Source organism: Borostomias antarcticus (assembly GCF_949987555.1).
Source record: "Borostomias antarcticus genome assembly, chromosome: 13".
NCBI classification, from domain to species: Eukaryota; Metazoa; Chordata; class Actinopteri; order Stomiiformes; family Stomiidae; genus Borostomias; species Borostomias antarcticus.
The window spans coordinates 5,163,966-5,184,646 of NC_140246.1; the positions used below are offsets into that span (position 1 = coordinate 5,163,966).

The 20,681-nt window shown below is 46.0% G+C and overlaps 2 protein-coding genes across 2 annotated transcripts in view; one reads left to right on the top strand and one right to left on the bottom strand.

Annotated features, from left to right (window-relative positions):
• Positions 1 to 758: 758 nt before the first annotated feature.
• Positions 759 to 10,101, top strand: nup50 (nucleoporin 50). Its single transcript, XM_084448153.1, has 8 exons — positions 759 to 875; positions 2,224 to 2,306; positions 3,614 to 3,697; positions 4,696 to 4,894; positions 6,216 to 6,902; positions 7,550 to 7,634; positions 8,017 to 8,135; positions 8,706 to 10,101. Exons 2-8 carry the CDS (start codon positions 2,238 to 2,240, stop codon positions 8,903 to 8,905), a joined length of 1,443 nt encoding a protein of 480 aa, XP_084304279.1. The 5' UTR covers positions 759 to 875; positions 2,224 to 2,237; the 3' UTR covers positions 8,906 to 10,101.
• A 235-nt stretch (positions 10,102 to 10,336) lies between these two features.
• kiaa0930 overlaps positions 10,337 to 20,681 on the bottom strand; it is a 37,570-nt gene continuing 27,225 nt past the window's right edge. Inside the window, exons 3-10 of the mRNA XM_084448238.1 lie at positions 18,503 to 18,607; positions 18,154 to 18,231; positions 17,907 to 18,008; positions 16,898 to 17,038; positions 16,489 to 16,677; positions 14,672 to 14,831; positions 13,490 to 13,642; positions 10,337 to 12,149 (exon numbers count right to left, since the gene is read on the bottom strand). Coding sequence (XP_084304364.1) covers positions 12,109 to 12,149; positions 13,490 to 13,642; positions 14,672 to 14,831; positions 16,489 to 16,677; positions 16,898 to 17,038; positions 17,907 to 18,008; positions 18,154 to 18,231; positions 18,503 to 18,607 — 969 coding nt within the window. The 3' untranslated portion in view covers positions 10,337 to 12,108. The remainder of the gene's footprint in view (positions 12,150 to 13,489; positions 13,643 to 14,671; positions 14,832 to 16,488; positions 16,678 to 16,897; positions 17,039 to 17,906; positions 18,009 to 18,153; positions 18,232 to 18,502; positions 18,608 to 20,681) is intronic.

A 20,681-nucleotide genomic window follows, 5' to 3' on the forward strand; every position in this document is an offset into this window, starting at 1 on the left:
TTTACCCCAGCTATTCCCAGAGCCTCTCTGCATCCCAATTTATTGCGGTGCTGAAACCAAGCTAGAGGTGTAATGGATTGGCTCACAAATCCCAGAGCCACAGCTGAAAGGAAAGACTGTGTGCATCCAATACGTCTCCCAAGCACACATTGTACCCGTTTTGAATCTTATAGCCTATTACAGTCCACTGTAGCCCATATATGGCTATAGATATATTGACGTACCCGCTACACTATACATGACTGTTAGACTACTGTTTATATACCGTAGCAGCATAAGAGATCATCAAGTCAATGTTTATTCATCGCATACCACATCATACAAGTAAAATGTAAAATGTTTTTTCATCAGCTACCAGATTTTATTCACATAATTCCCTATTTAGATGTAGCCTATGGATTAAGGGGTTGTTAAATTAGGCCTACTGCCTGTAGGCTATGCATTAGCCTATCTGTTCTACTGGCCGCAGGTTCTACAAAAATCAAACACTTTGTTTAACATAGTGAAGTGTGTAAAATTAAGTTGAATAATATTGTTGAATGAACTCTGGGCTCATTCATTTAAAATAAATATAGTGTGTTTAGTGTAGGCATTTGGTCATTGTGAACATAAATATAGTGTATTTTAGTGTAGGATTGTGCTATCAAGTAGTGTACAGTTCACTACAAATCCCATGCCCATCATGTTTTCGCCCATGCGCACTGTGAAGACGAGGCGCGCGGCGCGGATATCCCGTTTTGTAAAATGGCGGAGTGAGTGAGGCTAGTTCAAATTGACACAATTTACATCAAAGCCGGCGTTAGTTCAAAGTTTGGGAACATTCAGAATCGTTTTACTCAAAGGGTGTGCTTGTCGAACACTTCATTCAAGAAAAGGTACGTATCTTTATATTCAGTGACATCGTTTACCGATACACACTCTGGTTATGTGACCCTGTGCTAGCCAGTATATAGTGCTAGTCACTGCTTAGCGAACGCGTTAGCTCGCTAGCCTCACGTTAGCTAGCTAGCTTGAAACATTTGAAGGCATGACGACGGTGTGTTAAACCTGGCCTTAGCTATCTAGCTAGCTAGCTTATCTAGTACTGCCTTCACATGGCCATGGTATGAAGTCACGCTAGCGTAACTACTTGTAGGTGTGACGGGCCATGCGCTTAGCTAGCACTAGCTAACGTTAATCCTGGACGTGGTCTGAATAGCAGCAGGATGCCGGTGTATGCGTGTTAGCCTAGCTGCTAACGTAGATAGCTAGTTGAGAAGCGTGTGGTTTTCCAATTACACTTGATCGGATAGCTGTTGCTTACTAAAATAGCAAACTCCCAGTTCCCCAGCAAGCCATCAGGCAGTCACGTTAGTTATAGCTGGCTAGCGACTATTTCCTAGCTGTCATTTAAAGGGGCGCTGGTTAAGGTTATTGTATGATGTAACTTTATCTGGTCATATTGAATACTACACCAACGTTGACTAACGTTAGGCAGGTGAACCAGTAACCTGTGGCCCGTTCCAATCCGAGCTAGTTAATAGCTTAGTTGGCAAAAGTTAGATGTCAATCAGGCCAGCGTGTTTTTAACTCATTTCTGACATATATGATATAGCGAGCCACACTATTGTTAATCCCCGGTGGGGGGGGGGGGTCGGGTGTTAGAGCGGCAGTGATACAAATTATACAAAAGAAGCAAACCAAAACTATAGGCCTATATAGTATACTGTACATATATACTATGTATATAGTATGTGGTGTCTCAGGCACTGTTGTACAGTCTGATGGCTGTTGCCACAAAGGAACGCCTGAACCGCTCTGTTTTGCACCTGGATGGTTTGAGCCTGTGGCTGAAGGTGCTCCCCATCTGCCCCAGCTCGTCATAGAGGGGATGGGAGGGGTTGTCTAGGATAGACTACAGTTTGTCCCTCATCCTCCTCTCCATCACAGCCTCCAGACTGTCCAGTTGTTTCCTAACAACAGAGCTGGCCTTTCTCCCACTAGTTGAGTTTATTTGGTCAGTGTGAACAATAGTGAGTTGCTGAGTTTCAAAACCATCACTAATACCACTATTTATGATAGACCCACCCAGCAGCTTGTTTTAAATGGAAAAACAAAATCAACGTGCATTTGTGGACATGCTACAGTAAGCGGGATTTTAGACTCAGTAACACATTATGAGGTTATTAATGTTACTGTATTGCTTGATGGGTTGTCATAATGTTGTTTTTGTTTTGTTTGCAGGGAGCAGAGTTGTGATGGCTAAGAGGATCGCTGACAAGGAGCTGACTGACAGGAACTGGGACCAGGAAGAGGAGGGTGAGGAGGTGGGTGACAGATCATTCACAAGCTGTAGAGTGACCCTTCAGTGAAAAGTAGTGGTGCACTGATTGCTGTTTTTTTTGCAGCCAAAATGGCTGATTCCAATACCGATGGCTGTTTTTTTGCACAATTATGTAAGAAACAAAAATAGTAGGAGATGGAGCTGCTAAAAAGTAGAATTGTTTTGCTTGACCTTTTATTTTGAAATTCCTTTTAAGAACGCTGCCGGACATGAGTTTCCTGTGGTTTCACACTGCTGAATGTAACGTGTCCTTATTTTTAACCGTAAAAAATTTCCAAACTAGAGCTCTTCAGAGATTTTTGAGATTAGCAGTGGGATATTTGGGCTGTAGGAAAAAACACCAGCAGAATGCCAAGAAGAAATCTGTCGTTCCAAGGAGAAAAGTGCACAACTGCAAAAGGCTTTGAACAAGGTTTATTCAACCCCAGATCAAGCTGCATCAAACAAGTTAAACCTTCATCAAATAAATATCCCTATCTAGGAAAATAACCTCGCATTAAGATACATTTAGTGATGAATTAAGCCATATAACATAGGCCTTCTAGTGCGTGTTATGTCCTTTTTAAACCGGCCAAAATTAAAGAGCAAAACCGTGTGGTTCCGATCCATGCCGGTCGGATCGGTGCATCCTAGTGAAAGTGTGGATGCCTTGATGTCTTGAATCCATCTTAAATCGTAACATGCATGTGTTCAAAGAACAGTTTTCTTGGCAGTATTCAACGTAGCTCCCCCTCCCCCTTTGTTGCTATTTTTTGCATTCTCTATTCAAATGTCTGGTATAGTTGTGTGGAATAATGAATTAATAGTTGTTTTTTAAACATGAATGATAAAATGTGAGATGAATGAAAACATGTTCTGTAACTACACAGTAGTGAAGGGAGTGTGTTAGTTAGGCCATCAGAATATATTGTTGTAGCCATGTTTGCAGTGAAAGGATGATTTGTTTAGAACTGTAAAAGCTAACATGATGACAATACGCCGTCTGGATGTGGTGCGTGCATGGGTGTGGTTGTGTGCGTGCGTGTGTGCGTGGGTGGGTGTGGTGCGTGCGTGGGTATGTTGCATATCATGCCGCATACACACACTCACTACACTGACTGCACTACTTTTTGTAAATTTTTCTTAACTTATCCTTTTTCACACTAGCATTTGTACTTGCTCTTTGCACTGTTCTGTCTAGTCCCTGCACCGTGCCCAATGTTGTCTCCATGTTATGCACTACGGCCGAAAGCAAATTCTTAGGAAGTTGAAAAACTGGCATGACATTAAAATGAATTCTGATTCTATCAGGCAGGGACGTTTTCAGTCGCGAGCCAGGATGTTTTGAAGAGCAGGCCAATCAAGAAGGCCAAACGTCGCAATGCCGGCACAGAGGTAGCTATCATACGCACGGAGAAGTATCACACACACACACAGAACTCACACACACAAATAACTATCACACACAGAGGTAACCATGTCACACACACACAGATAACTGTCACACAGAGATAACTATCACACACACAGAGATAACTAATACACACAGAGGTAACTATCACACACAGAACTATCACACACAGAGGTAACTCACACACAACTATCCCACGCACAGAAATAACTATCACACAGAAAACTATCACACACGTACAGAGACAACTAGCACACACACACAGATAACTAGCGCACACACACACAGAGGTAACTAACACACACACACACAGATAACTAGCACACACATACATAGATAACTAGCACACACACACAGATAACTAGCACACACATACAGATAACTAGCACACACATACAGAGATAACTAGCACACACACACACAGAGGTAACTATCACACACACACAGATAACTAGCACGCACATACAGAGATAACTAGCACACACACACAGAGGTAACTAGCACACACACACAGAGGTAACTATCACACACACACATACAGAGATAACTATCACACACACGTACAGAGATAACTCACACACACACAGAGGTAACTATCACACATAACTATCACACACACACAGAGGTAACTATCACACACACAGATAACTATGACACACACACAGAGGTAACTATCACACGCATACAGAGATAACTATCACACACACATACAGAGATAACTAGCGCACACACACAGAGGTAACTATCACACACACACACAGAGGTAACTATCACACATACATGCTGGCCCGGTAGAGGGGAAACCTTGTTTACAATGTAAATCAAGTCATGCAGTGACTGACTGACCGACGGACTGATTGACTGCGTATCTCAAAATATGAAAGAACTCAAATCTGAGAAGAGGAGCACAAGCCATTATCCTGCACAGCACCCCATAGCCTACATCTGTAAATGATTCATGAGTTTCCTCCGTTTGCTCCAGGGTGAGAGTCCATTGGCCTTCAAGGTTTTCAAAGGGTTCGCTCTGGCCCCGACATCCGCTGCCGGAGGTGGAACCACAGCGTTCTCCGGTTTCGGGAACGGGGCCGGGTTTAAAGGCCTCACCAGCCTGACTAACGGTAACAGTACCGCTCCGACTTTCAGTGGCTTCTCCTCGCCAGCCGCCAGCACCACCAGTCCCGGTAAGAGACTCTCTACAACCACACCGGATTTGTTTGCTTGTGATGTGTGAACAACGTGATTCCATTGTATTTGTTTATTTTGAATTTATCTTAATATTGGGTCGTGCATTATGTATAACAATTGACCAGGTTTACTCAATATGTCCGATTTTATTTAGTCACGCAGCTTCTGCTAGTCGTTTAGGAAATGCTAGTTGGCCAGGGTGGACAATGGCCCCAAGCCAGGGCGTGAATGGGCTCGCTCTTGGAGTTGTTGCAGTCTTTCACAAACTGATGGCTATGTTTGCACAAATGTTAATGTCAGCACACCATTTTATTTTTATTTTTTATTTTTTTGCTTGTAGGCCGCAGCCTACACCATGCTGAACATTTTCAAATATAGCCTACATTTCTTTGGGTTATTTTTTTCCACAATAGGCTATTATTTTGATGTGTATTTTTATTTGCACTGTTTATATGCTTTATCTGTGATTCAGCAATGGAAAGCATTGAAAGATTGAAAAGATTGCTTGTGTTTCCTCCCTCGCAGAAAATGACTGTCATTCTCTCCGTTTCTCAGAGCGGGTCTCTGCCTGGGGCCTCATTGATCATTGTGGATACACCCTTTTTCATTTACACCTGATTTTTGTACTTGCTTTTCTCCGCAAATAGTGTGATGTATCATGACAAAACTCGATGGGAAATATAGTGTATATATCTCACTATTTCCCATTGAGTTTTGGCATGATACATCACATTATTTGCAGTCCAGTCGTCAGTGAAAATAGTTGCTGCACACATCCCTAGAACATTCAGTTAATGTCTGCTACCAGTGTGGTCTACTGTTAATATGTAATTGAGGTGAAAATCCTCTATTGTTAATGGCTGGAGTTTGCCATTTGAAGCTAATGTAGCTGAATCAGCAGGGTGCTGTGCGTGTATGTGTGTGTGTGCGTGCGCGAGTGTGTGTGTGTGTGCGCGCGCGCGCATGTGTGTGTGCGCGCGCGCATGTGTGTGCGTGCATGTGTGTGTGTGCGTGCATGTGTGTGTGTTTCTGTCCTGTGTGGCTGCTCCTTTTATTTCTGTGCTCAGTGCTTCAGGGCAGAAGGGACAGGGCTGCAGTGCTTCAGTCAGAAGGGGGGTTGGGGGCGGGGGGGGGGGACCAGTGCTCGCCACTCATGGGGGAGGGGCGCTGTCACGCCTGCACGGGCAGACACAGCGCAGCTAGCTCCCCCCCCCCCTCCACCATTACGGCTAGGGCTCCTCCTTGATGTTTCTTGCTCTGTGTGCACTGTAACAGTCACACTTTCCTACCCCGCCCCGCCCCCCTCCTCATCCACAGCTTCGTTGATGTTCAACGGCCCCGCCTCCGCCAAGCCCGCGTCTGGCGACGTCACGGCCAAGCAGACGAACGGCTCCGCCCCCAGCCTGGCTCAGAGCTCCGGCAGCAGCAGCAACAAGGAGTACAGCCGGCAGCTCACGGCGCTCAACTGCTCCGTGAGGGACTGGATCACCAAGCACGTCAACGACAACCCCCTGTGCGACCTCAACCCCATCTTCCGGGACTATGAGCGGCACCTGGCCAGCATCGAGAAGAAGTACGGAGGAGGAGGGGGGGGTGGGGGAGCAGCGGACGGAGGCAAGGAGAGCAAGGCGCCGGGGGAGAAGCAGGGGGGGCTCCTGGCAGCCAGCAGCACCACCACTGCCACGCTACCCCCCTCCTCCTCCTCCTCCTCCTCCTCTGGAAGCAGCGGCAGCGCGGTAGGCACAGCGGCCGCCGCGGCCCCCGCTCTGTTCTCCTTCGGCAAGGACAAGCCGGAGACCGCCGCCCCGGAGAAGGCCACGTTTAACTTCGGGCAGAAGGTGGACAGCTCGGTGTTGGGGTCCCTGGGGTCCGGCAGTGGCGGCGCCCCCCCCAGCTTCTCCTTTTCCTCCTCCTCCTCCTCCTCCCCCAAACCGGGCTCCCTGTTCGGAGCCGCCGCCCCCTTCTCCTTCAGCGGGGCCAGGGCGGAGGCGGTCCAGCCCACAGGTAAGACACCATTCACTCCACTTAGTCCTCGGTTAGTTTGCATGGCCCAAATATGCACCGTGAAACAACCACTTCACATTTTGGCTATTTGGGCGATGAGTGTTGATGATAGTTACTTGAATTTCTGACTCCTTACCTGAAGGTGTCAGTGTCAGTGAGAGATGTTATTTCCCTGATTTAAAACCGTTATAACAATGTCCTGCCATGTGAACTGGGTTACTACAGGTACATGAGAATTATTTCTAGAAGGATTTAAGATTGTAACTTCAGATCTCTAAGTTTAAATGTAATGGATATGGTCTTACTGCATAGCTGTATTGGTACAGTATGTTTGGGAATGTTAGAAATCTAAGTCATTCCGGGAGAAGGTGCAGGTGATGAGGTTTACTTTACAAGCTATTTAAAATGGCATACAAATTGGTTGGAACATTAAACCTTGTGATATATAGTATTAATTTGATATGGGTATCGATGGAAAATCTGGTATGTTAAAATCTTACTGAGAAGGGTCATGTCCATGTACAATCACCTTTTAATTGACCACTATGATGGAATGAAGTGAATTGCGTCAAAATCCGTCTTACTACGATTGTCCATTTTGTATATCCTATTGTATTTGTGTACTCTGTAACTGTCTTTACTTGTAGATGAGAATGGAGAAGAGGAATCAGACGAGCCCCCCAAGCCTGAGGTCAGGGAGATCAAAGAGAAAGATGCCTTCTATTCCAAAAAGTAGGTTCAGGTTGGGCTTCTCTGGTGTATGATGTTCAGACTTGTGAATGAAATGTGGGTGGTTGGTCAGCGTACCTACTTCACCTTGTCCCAGATGCAGTGTTACCACTGCTGCGCTGTACACTAGCTCAGTACAGCTGAATGCATCAAATATACAGTAGATTGCAAGATTCATGCAATGACATTGCATTTGCAATTAACAACACTGTCACGTCAAGTGAAAACCCTATATGTTGAATAAAAATCCATGACTACATTACTATAAATCTGCAAAACCATTTTAGTAGTTTAATCACCCCCCTAATAAATTGAATGGATGATGAGCCAGGTCGTGGTAGGATGTGGACTTTTAATATTGACTGGATCCCCTTGTCCATTTCAGGTGCAAACTGTTTTACAAGAAGGAGGCTGAGTTCAAGGAGAAAGGCGTGGGCACGCTGCACCTGAAGCAGACGTCCGAGGGGAAGACGCAGCTGCTAGTGCGCGCTGACACCAATCTGGGTAGGCTAGCGAGCACTCTCCACAGCCTGCCTGGGATGGAGACTCAGGGCTGGGAGGTAGTCGGTAACATCACTGGGAGTTATATACTTTACCAGGACATTGCAAAATGGTTTAAAAAGATAATGCCAAGCTGTTGTTTCCAGCAGAGTACATTCCTTATTTATTGGCCTTTGACAAATCTCTGCTGCCTCACGGGCTCCACCCAGGTGTGTTCTATTGAATATCACTGATCCAGAACTGGAGTGTCCTTGGGCTTCAATGTTCTCCTGCCTGCTGCAACTGAGAACGTGACAGAACTACAGAAAAGCTTGTTTGTGTCCTCCTAGTGGCCAGAATTGGTAGTACTCTGAGGAGTATTTGCAGTCTCATTCCCATACGGTGGGGGTGGGGCTTGACTTGACGTCTGATACCGTCTGATACTGATTCTGTCATGGTTCATATTTATATATTCTATCCTAAATTGTCCACGTCTTGAATTGTGCGTATATAGGTCACTTGTTATTGCTAGTGCGTGAGTCCAGGGAAATAACCCACCCTTGTCCTTCCTGTTTGGTCTTCTCTCGTCAACAGGGAACATCCTGCTGAACATCATGGTGCAGGGCAGCATGCCGTGCTCCAGGATGGGCAAGAACAACGTCATGGTGGTGTGCGTGCCCAACCCAGCCGTGGACCACAAGAACCCCAGCACCCCCGTGCCCATGCTCATCAGAGTCAAAACCACAGAGGACGCCGACGAACTACTCAAAATCCTGCAGGAGAAGAAAGCCTAGGCCCCCCCCCCCCCACCACCACCACCACCATCACTCCCCAGGCCATGGTATTTTAACAGACTTTCCCCCCTCCCCTCTCCTCCTGTACTCCTCTCCTGTCTCTGTCTGACCGAGCTCTCCCGTCGCATGACGCCACAGACGCGGCCCGGACACGGCCAGCACACACCTTTTTATTTTATTTTACTTGTGGCAGCTTAATTTGGTTCTCCAACAAATTGGTTCTTTTTTCCTTCAACTGGGTTAAACAAATTGGTTCTTTTTTGTTCACCTGGGTTAAACAAATTGGTTATTCTTATACTGTGAACGTTTCACTGTCCAACTGCTCCAATGCAGAAATAGTCTGAATCTTATTTTGTGGGAAGAAACCAATTTAAATATATTGGAAAAATAGATTCACTATTCTGGACTCGGCAACATTCCGTCAAGTTTGTGTACTGCTGCTATTGTTTTATTTAAGTTAAGTTCAGAGATCAGCAGGACGCTATTTTAATGTTAAACTCTTTGATTTGTTTCCGATCGTCAGGGCCAGGGGTGAGATTATTGGAAGTATGAATTGACGTATGTTCAGCTTGAATGTTTTATACTGGCTGTCTGACTTTCTCAGAAAGTAACACAAATGGTGAAGCGCGTTAATAAGTTCAAGTGCATTTCTTTTCATCTGGTTTGGAGACATGCATCTATCACAGTGACTGAATCTATGGGGAAGTAATATACTAAAAAGTCAAGTCAATTTGGGTTTACAATTGGACCATCTGCAGAAACAGAGAGTCGATGAAAAGACGCCATGGTTAGTATCCTACACACCCAAACCCCCAGACCCCGTCTGTTCTGAATGTGTTCACATTTGCTCTGTAACTATTTATTGTAGAAACCAAATGTGTTCCCCAGTGGGACCCGTACAAGTCATCCTGTACTCAGAGTAAGTGAACGGACCCGTCCCAGCTCCCACTCATGGAACTGGTTTATATGTATGCTACTTCCCCCCACCAGTTAGGAGCCTCTCAGAGGCAAGTATGATTTATGTGTCCTTTTCCTACCTGTATATGTGAGAGAGAGAGAATGTGGAAGTGTGTGTGTGTGTGAGTTGACGTGAGTGTGTGGACGTGATAGATGTTATTTTTCCAAGTGTCCTTTGTATTGCCTTAGAAACGGTGAGGCATGCAATCATCGCCTGATACGTTTGTAGAGTCATTGATTGGGGAATAAATTGATACACAACAGATATTGTCTGGGGTTCTCACTGAAAATACTAATATTGCCAATGACAATACTATTCTGTTTTTAAGTTGCAAGACCTAGAAGTGCCACATGAGGGGGTCCTTGAGCAAGTTCATGCAAAGGTAAAACGACAGTTTTCTGGTAGTGTGTATTGTAATAAATAAGAGGAACGTACAGTTCATAGACTGGAAATGATACAACAGAAGTATGGAACTAACATGCACATTTACTGGTCTGTTTTGATACAAAAAGCAAAGGTTAAAGCATCAGGAACAGTAGATACATCTCAAAACAAACAGGTTTGACGTCCTGGTAAAGGTTGAGAGAGTAACACAAACAAATGTGGTTTCCAAAAGATTCCTAAATTCATTTTTACACCTAGCAAAACAGTCATTCTCCTCGTTCTATATCAAATGGTTGTTAAAGCAGTCTTTGCTATTTTGTCCGAGTGGATACATTCAGCCATAAAACTATACAGCAGTATAACACTGATGAGATAGTGGCTTCTCTCCTCGTACATCTTGGTGAGTTCGGGTTGAAGAGCCCTGTGATCGACACTGAAGTGTCACTGACAATAGTGTTAGTGTCCAACTGGATGCATACAAACATACACAAACCATGAAAACACTGCTGACTTTGATCGTGAATGGCTTTAGCTCAGTGCTGTTCTCAACATCTTACAATAACCGAAACAGGTGCAAATCAAAACCATTTGGAAATAAAAAAAAGTGTAAACAAGTAGCCATTTTGTACTTTTAGATGTGCTACTGTGTTGAATGAACGGCCAATGTCAGTGTGTGACCCAAGAGTATTCCTTATGATGTCTGAGCAGCCAGTGCTATTCAACTAAATTCAGCACTCTATTTTCTTGTGAGATTAAAAATGTGGTCAGCGTTTAAACATTTTGGAAGATACTGAAACAGAGTGGGAGACCAAACACGTACATACAAGCTCAGATATTAAGGCTTTTCGGACAAAAGAGGAAAGCGGTGTCAGATAGCAAATGGATCTAATGGTTTCTCATCTACATACTTGTATTCCCTGGGCAAACTTGTATGGCTCTTACTACAAATGTATGGAGATTTTTTTTTTTTGAGTGGCGAGCAGACGGTCGCCACTCTGAAGCAAACCCTGGTTCACTAATGTCGATCACTAACCTAATGTGTGACTTAAATGCCTTCCAAGTCAATTCCTTTTTTCATAAAATGAGGACCAATTCAGCTCTCGGCTGACAATATTTGATTAGTGCCTAACTTGGAGTAGTTTTCACGTGTCGGTAACGCTTAACCTCAAGTTCACTACATAGTAATACTTGTAGTCACAACACTTACATAGGAACTGCTATGTACTTCAATGGCATGTTAAGTTTTACCTAAGTGTCCACTACCTTCCTCACAAACATGAACAGGTAACAAAACACTGACACATTTACGCAAGTGCTGAGAAAGTGAGGGACGTTTCTCTAAAACTCTTGGGAACAAAACAGTTCAGACACAAAGTCCCTCTTACCACACACTATGGCAGACACACATACAATCCCAGAAAACACCAACAGAACAGGGGGGAAAAAAGCTTCATGTTTCATCAAAAGCGCGGTCACCTTTCTCGAGGCTTATCAGTGAGCAGTAAAGCAGCAAGATATTTACAAGAGACGAGAGACATTCTTTATCCTCCTCCTTCCTGGTCTCGTGGTCCTCCTGACGGACTGTCTCATCCAGGCTGTCCCACGATGCCTAACTGTCCAGGGCCCGTTTCCGTGGAGACCACCTTGCACCTGCGAATCCTCATCGAGCAGGAATGCGATAGAGGGAAGAGGCACTTTTTAAATTGGCTGGTTTTAGTGTTTCAAAGGTTTCCCCTTTTGGCCTCTCTGTCCCTTTAGCTAGACGTTTGGTAGTTCTGTCTCGACACTAGGTGGTGCTGTTGTCCCAGGACCTGATGCAGGTAGGCACTTGGTGGAGATGGTCTGAGTCGGCCAGGCTCTGCTATGTCATCAGGATCGGTTTCTGTCTCACCTCCAGGATATCTGGAGACACACACACAGTTTGGAATGAAAAACTTAAAAATACCCTAGTCAAACTCTTACAACATACATATATCAAATCAACTTATTGAACACTAGTGGATTCAACTTTAACTCTAAGTGAACGTGTCCTGTTTGAATGGTCATCCCTCTTTGTTCTTCATTTGAGAGATAGCTGATGTGATTGGATTAACAGCTGTGTACAGTACAGTACACGCTTTCACCTATCCAGACGTGTTCGATCAGATGTGTACACAAATACAGTACACACTTTCACCTATCCAGACACGCTCGACCAAAGATCACCTCAAGGAGAGTGAGGTGATCTCTCCCGAAGGTCACCTCTGACCTAATCATGTTTGTCCTTGCCGTCTGATGATGACGTTAATGTTTTGTTTATGGGAAGCTGGCCTAAAAGCTGGCCTTAAAGTGGCTTATTATGCGAAGTAATGTTTGCGGTCGAAATGCCAACTGCCATCGTCAAGATGGATTGATCATGGCTGCACTGACTGCAGGTCTTCTCCCGTTTGACACGGTTCCTGCAGCTGGGTGGGCATTTCTGACTCTCTCTCTCTCTGTAACCTAAAGATGATGACTGCCTAGAGTTGAATAACTGATAAGAGTTAGGCCTATTGTGTTTCATGAGGCTCAATTCTCCTCAGATAGACAGTTTTGTGTAAGCGGTGTTGGAATGACGGGCTTTGTCGAGTTTTTGGGGTGTCTGTTCGCAACGTATCCTGCTATGTGTAAACCACTGAGCCGTGAATGCAATTTAATATGCAAGGTCACAACGAGTAAATAATTTCCATTAAAGGAGAATGTTCGTTTTTGACAACCTGGACCTTATTTACGGCATATTATAAGACGTTTGACTCACCGAGATAACTTTGGTGTAATTCGGAAGCCTGTAGAAGAAATTTAAAATCCAGCGCGAGGCAAGTATATCCATGTAATGGCGGCGGACAGGGCACTGAGAATGCAGCTTCTAAAAAATCTATTTTCTGCCACGAAATGGTTGTTTTCATCAATCTGCTTTTATTAATCTTATATGTAAGCACAACTAGCCATTCATAAAAACAGATTGATGAAAACAACCGTTTCGTGGCAGAAAATAGATTTTTTAGAAGCTGCATTCTCAGTGCCCCGTCCGCCGCCATTAAATGGATATACTGGCTCGCGCTGGATTTTAAATTTCTTCTACATGCCTTCGAATTACACCAAAGTGATCTCGGTGAGTCAAACGTCTTATAATATGCCGTGAATAAGGTCCAGGTTGTCAAAAACGAACATTCTCCTTTAAGGCAACCCTTGGCCGACTCAGACAGTACAAAACCGTATCTGACCTGTGGTGATGCGGTGCAGGGGCAGCGTGACGTAGGTGAGGTGGGAGTAGAGCAGGAAGTACTCCTCTGTCCGGTTCAGCTTCAGCCAGGAGCCCACCAGCGAGCGCCCCGTCCCAGACAGCGAGCGAGACCGCAGGTTGGTGGTGTTGAGGTCTGCCGGACACACACACACGGACACACACGCGCACACGGAGACACACACACACACACACAAACACACACAGGTTACACTCCTCTCTGTATTTATTCTACGATGGTCGTCTTTACAGTTCTGGTAGGACGGACACGGTTATGACGGCCGTTTGAAATAAACAACCTTGGAGCGCTGTACAAGCGACAAGTGACTTTACTCAAATGTGTTATCTCTGAACCAAGCCAAGTGTTTTCTATAAATGGTAAATGGACTGCACTTATACGATAAGATATACTTTATTGTCCCCTTAGGGAATTTTGTCTTGGACTCAATACTGCGCATATATAGATTGCCTCTATACAGAAACAGAAAACACATATCCCACATATTGTACATACCACATATTGTACATAATATATATATATTGCACATAAGCCGTATTGTACGTACCCCAGTGAAAAAAACACCTTGACCCATTGCACAACCCCTACAACCTCACTTAACACCATTCAAAATTCTGATTGAAATTGGCACAAATGAATGTTTGAAACGGATTCATTTCCAATTGGGCGCTTTATACCGTCTAGCCGACGGCAAAAGCTCATCACTATACGCTTCATCGTATAGAATGTGAGATGGGTCAGACAGTATTCCCTGTGCCTGCTTGGAAATGGACTGCAGGGACTGGTGTTCCTCCCTCCCCATGACTTTTATAGCAGTCTACCATACGAACAAGCTTAGATTACATGGCGCCTTTCTACAACAGACAAAGCGCTTTACAATGGCCTCTCATTCACCCATTCACACACACATGGCGTCCAGCTGCCATGCAAAGCGCTAGCCTGCTCATTGGGAGCAATTTGGGGGTTCAGCGTCTTGCTCAAGGACACTTCCGACATGTGGACAGGAGGAGCCGGGATTCGAACCGCCGACCCTACGATCATCGGACGACCCCACTCTGCCTCCTCCTGAGCCACAGAGTTTTAGAAGAGTAGAAGAGTTTTGGTTTCACTTTCGAGCGCGACCGCGTCAGCACCGCCCTCGCTCACCATCGTCATCCTCCTCCCTGAAGAACTCCTCGCTGTCGTTGGCCGAGTGGGACTTCTTCATCTCGGCTATGCGGTTACGGGGCACCTTGCGCCTTAGTGACGGCGAGAAGAAGCTGGGGCGGTTCCTCTCCGGGGTGGGGGGCGTGCTGAACGAGGTCACCTGAGGGTCAAGGCGCACACACACACACGCACACACGTATCAATGACAACATCTGGGTACACACCAGTCAGTGACGACATCTGGGAACATTTTATCTCAAGGTGACATAGTAATACCAGTAGTAACATTACAGAAGCTAGGAAATGCTATGTAATTATATGACTATATAGTAGCTTAGCTTACAGGTGGAATACGGGGTGGAGGAGGGTTCTCCAGGGCCAGGTGAAGATTGTTACCTAAACAAGATCAACGTCAACATCCTCCTGGAGAGTTTCCCAGCTTCCCCACACCCTTAGCCAGACGTATAATAACCTACACTGCTAGACAGTAATACCATGTAATTACATAGCACTTTCTCTGTAACCAACATCTTTACTGCCAAGAGGAGAATTATGTGATAGCAGCTGTCCACGATGGCAGGACTACAGTACCTCTTGCAGTGTAAGCAAAATGAAATTCAAACATACGAAATGGCAACTCAGCCCCCGGCACTATTCTAGGTAAATACAAAAGGTAGCAGCAGATTGATCAATGTACACTAAAGAAATCTACTGTCAACAAACATACAGTATGTCCAAGCTCTTGGCTAGCGAGGGGGGGGGGACTCAGAGCTCCACATCTGGTGGAAGTCCTGATAAATGATGTATACTTCAATTCGGCATTAATATTTGATGGTGACCTGGTTTCCTGCTCGCCCCCTTCATCTCTCTCCCTCTCTCACACAGACACGTATACACACTCTCACACACATGCACGCACGCACGCACGCACGCACACACTCTCTCTCTCTCACACACACACACACACACACACACACACACACACTACAAATCTAGCCGTTTCATAATCTCCAGCCAGCTACAGACAGACATATGGTACTGAGGGGCTCAGGGTTTCTCCCCCCATTCACAGGCATTATTACATGACATTATAATATATTACATTATATTACATTACAGACATTTAGCAGACGCTTTATTCAAAGCAAGAGAACTACTAGTCGGCAGAAATGTGTGTGGGATATGGATCTTCTTAACCGCTTTCATTACTGGTTTGTGATTAAAGACTATTTCTCAAGTGTATGCAGTGTATTTCTCGAGTGTATGGCTATGCATACAAAGTTGTAATGCTCTGATCGTGGCATGGGTAAAGTCCTAGACTTAGCCCTTCTATAAGACCATTTCATAGAATGTTCATATTCAAAACAATAACACCACTTTGGTCCATCTCAACATCCGATTTAACGACAACACTGTCAAGTTAGCTTACGTTAGCATCAATAGCTAGCTGGCTAGCTAACATTATAAATGACAAGCAGCTATTTCTTGCGCCTCCCAAAGACAGAACAGTCGAGATATGTAAATAATAATCCCACCACCAAACAACAACTGTTCTCGCAGTTTTTCTCTCTCAAGTCGTTGCCCTAGTGACCGAAAATTCCATTGAAAGGATCTATGACGGGACAGAGTGGATGTGTGTGTTTATGACAGGACAGAGTGGATGTGTGTGTGTGTTTATGACAGGATAGAGTGTTGGTGTGTATGTGTGTGTGTTTGTCTATGACAGGATAGAGCGTGAGTGTGTATGTGTGTGCATATGTGTGTGTGTGTGTGTGTGTGTGTATATATATGTCGTATATGCGTGTGTGTGTCCTCACCCTCTCGTGCAAGGGGGAGTCCTGGTCCTCCTCGGTGTTGCAGGGCGACGTGTCCCCGGTGGGGACCCTGCTGACGGCCATCTCGGCGTGGCCCTTCCCCTGGGGCCCCTTCATCCTCACAAACTCCATGTTGTTGTACTTGTAGAAGCCGAACGACATCCGCTGGGCCATCTTGGCTGCCACGCTGACCTGTGGCGCGAGCGCACACACGCACACACACACACACCAGAGACTCTATCACAAACACGGTGGACTTTACCAAACAAAACAGATGTGCTTGATCTATACTATGAAATATATTTAATGATGTGAGCTGCATTCCCCAGGAAAAACCCTCGAGCTATCAGCAATTTCCACATGGTGAAACGTTCCAGTTGTTCCAACAGCTGCTTCTGCTGCTGCTACTCACGCGGTTGTCGTAGACCTTCTTCAGGGCCTCGTAGCGTATGGAGCCCTGGAAGATGACGCCCTGGAACGTGTTGCTCTTGTCACTGGCCACCAGCTCCACACACACCATCTCCCCCTCTCCTACCGTCATGTCACTGAAGACCTGCAGTGTCACACACACACACATACACACACACACACGCACGCACAAACGCACGCACACACACGCACACACACACGCACACACACACGCGCACACACGCACAGGCGCGTAGACGAAAAGGGATTCAGAATGGAGCCAGAATGGTGCAGGCAAGACTGCTTGGTGGACTGGTGTTAGGACAGAGCAAAAAGGAATACCAGGAAATCAACCTTAAGTTGTTTCCTTGAATTGTGGGCAGAGACAGAACTTGGAACCGTCAAGAGACATCCATTGATTTCCTTACTTAGAAACAGCATTTTGAAACTAGGGTCTTTTCACCGGCAGCCTGGTGGAAGATGGGCGTTAAATTCAGGAGCTTGTTTTTAAACTGCTACATTTGCGAGGTCACACTTCGTTACACAAGGTCGATCGACCCGCCTCTCTGAGGCCCCCGTTGGACAGCGCTTCTGTCAATCAAAGCTTCTCAGGCGTCTGAATTCAAAGGTTATATTCCAAACGGTAAGGCTTTACCCTTCGAAGGGAACAATCGGGTTCACAGCCACAACCGCCAAATTGAAGGGTGCAAAAGTACTCCCTTCGAAGGTAAATCTGTCGGTGTAAAAAAAATATTTTTTTTGCAGATATTTTAGTTACATCACGATTGACCTAGCTATTGCCAGTTGTATGTTATGTGTGTGGTAATTATTAGAACTTTGGCACCCTTCGGATTGGAACGCCCTTCAATATGGTGGCGGTGGGCGTGGCCCTGATTATGTTCCCTTCGAAGGGTAGAGCCCTAACGTTTGGAATACAGCCTATTTTCACATTTTAGTGACTTTAAGATGTTTGCTTTGCTGAGGGCGGGGGTCTGGGTAATAAAGACAGTCACCTCCTCGAAGCTGTCGATCATGAAGAAGATGTTAGGGTAGCTCATCTTGGACTCCTCCCCTTTGCTATCCATGGGGTTTTTGCTTGGAGACGCAAACACTTGCTGTGTGTGTGTGAGAGAGAGAGAGAGAGAGAGAGAGAGAGATGAGATTACCTTCTGCCACTGTGATAAATGAACCTAATTAGTGTGCGTTTGTAAGCGAACGACGGTGTTTGGCGCAGGACAGCCAAACACCGCCCGCTCGTACCTGAGACTTTTTCCGGTGGATGTGGATGTCGCCTGCATCTGAGCGCGTGCAGACGGCACAGGTGACCACATAGTCCAACTGAGAGACAGAGGAGGAGGTGTCATGAACGCGTACTGCCAACATGCTCACACGTACATATACACACACACACACACACACACACATACATACACACAGACACACACACACAACAGCACTGCTCTAAGAGTTACATGCGAACAGTATGGCGATCTGGATTTTGGACATTTCACATTTAGATATATGTACGTAGAATACACATCCTATGGTGTGTGTGTGTGTGTGTGCGTGTAAAGCGAGTGAGTGTGTGTTTGCCCTCGGGTGAGCGCACCTTCTGCAGGATGAGGTTCAGGTAGACGCTCTCCTCCCAGTCGATGTCGGGGTCTCCCAGGCCGGGCAGCTTCTTGGAGTCCCTCCTGTACACCTCCACCTCCACCTGAAACACCGAGAGAAAATTTGGTCAGCGTTGCTCTCATACGCGGCACGCTCACCCTCAGCTCTGCCCAACAGGGTCCCCGTGTCGGCCTTTTCCCCTGACTATTTCCGCTTGACCTCTACGCACTGATTTTGGGTGTGTGTGTGTATATACGTGAGCATGAGCGTGTGTGTACTGTGTGTGTGTGTGAGTGACTGGATGGACGGACGGCCTCCAGAGCTTATCTCTAGCGTTCATCTCGCTCCACTGTGACCCAGGGAACCACATCGCCCTCAGCTACTCACTGCTGGGTCACTGTGTTCAGCTACTCACTGCTGGGTCACTGTGTTCAGCTACTCACTGCTGGGTCACTGTGTTCAGCTACTCACTGCTGGGTCACTGTGTTCAGCTACTCACTGCTGGGTCACTGTGTTCAGCTACTCACTGCTGGGTCACTGTGTTCAGCTACTCACTGCTGGGTCACTGTGTTCAGCTACTCACTGCTGGGTCACTGTGTTCAGCTACTCACTGCTGGGTCACTGTGTTCAGCTACTCACTGCTGGGTCACTGTGTTCAGCTACTCACTGCTGGGTCACTGTGTTCAGCTACTCACTGCTGGGTCACTGTGTTCAGCTACTCACCTCTGGGTCACTGTGTTCAGCTACTCACTGCAGGGTCACTGTGTTCAGCTACTCACTGCTGGGTCACTGTGTTCAGCTACTCACTGCTGGGTCACTGTGTTCAGCGAGGCGTTATGTTGATACAGACTGTTGATGCCTTTAAAAAGGGCTAAAAACCTTCCTTTTTGAGCCTTTTCTGACTTATCTGTTTTTATGCTTTATTGTTTTTTATGCTTCACAGTTTTGTCATGTTTCTCTTAAAAAATCAAATGTAAAGTGCATTACAAATAAAATGCATTATTATTATTATTATGTGCCCAACGTCTCTGAGCGGGGTGGTGGTGGTGATGATGATGATGATGATGATGATGAATGAGTCCACCATGTTTCTATTCCCTATTAGACCTCAGTCATTCCCCCGTGGATCTAGCAATTTCCACTAGATACAGATCTGACAACTAATTTGGAATTCAGCACCTTCGTCCAATAAGTGTGGGTATTCTAGCAGTCACTTGCCTCTAGTGTGCATGTGTGTTTGTAGTGTGTGTGTGTTTGGTGTGTGTGTGTGTTTGAAGTGTGTGTGTGTGTGCGTGTGATGAACCAGGGAGAGGGGAATGCCCTCCAGAGGGCATTACCGTATCCGTTATCTCTCACTGTGCACCAGCAGGGAAATATGAACAATAATCTGCACCCATGACAACCAGACATGGGATGGAATAGAGGCTGAAGCCCTGAGCTGAGCTCTCAGTCAGACGAGGCCTCGTCGCCCAAACACACCGTGTCCTTGTGGCAGTCTCGGTTTGGAAAACATACATAAACTAGCATTATGTTGTGTTAATTCTGCTTGACAATAGAAGACATTGATGCTGGACCCGAGTGACTGTAGATTGTTTAAATAAAGACAGGGGGGTGTCTACCTCGTGGAGGGGGTCGGGCCGGGTTGGCGAGGGCGAGAGTGGCGCTCTCGGAGGGCGCCGCGGCTTCCGAGGCCCGGCCTGGCGTCAGCCTGACGAAGAGTATGACACATCGCTAGCCGGCTAACAGGCCGGTGCCTGCTGCACACGGCTCGATGGCGGGAACAACTCCAGAAATATAAACACACTCGAGCAGCACCAACGCACGCGGACGCAGAATACCCCTCCCCCATTGTCAGCGTAGCTCCCAGGCCTTTCTGGTCCTTCCCACAGCCCATTATCTCCCCCCCATCACCCCTCTGACGGACCAGTCTCTCAATCCCACTCCCCTCAACCCCCCGTTGGCCTGCCACCCTCGCCCCGGACCAACAACTGATCACTTGACACTTTGAGCACCTTGACAACAAACTCTGCACTACTGTACACTTGGAACCCTTGAACCAACACCTGACAACACTCGAACAATTGAACACTATGCACAACTGTACACAAACGTTATTTAATTACTTAAGTGCTTAATTAAAGCACTACATCATGGACACAGACAACCATCCATGATCG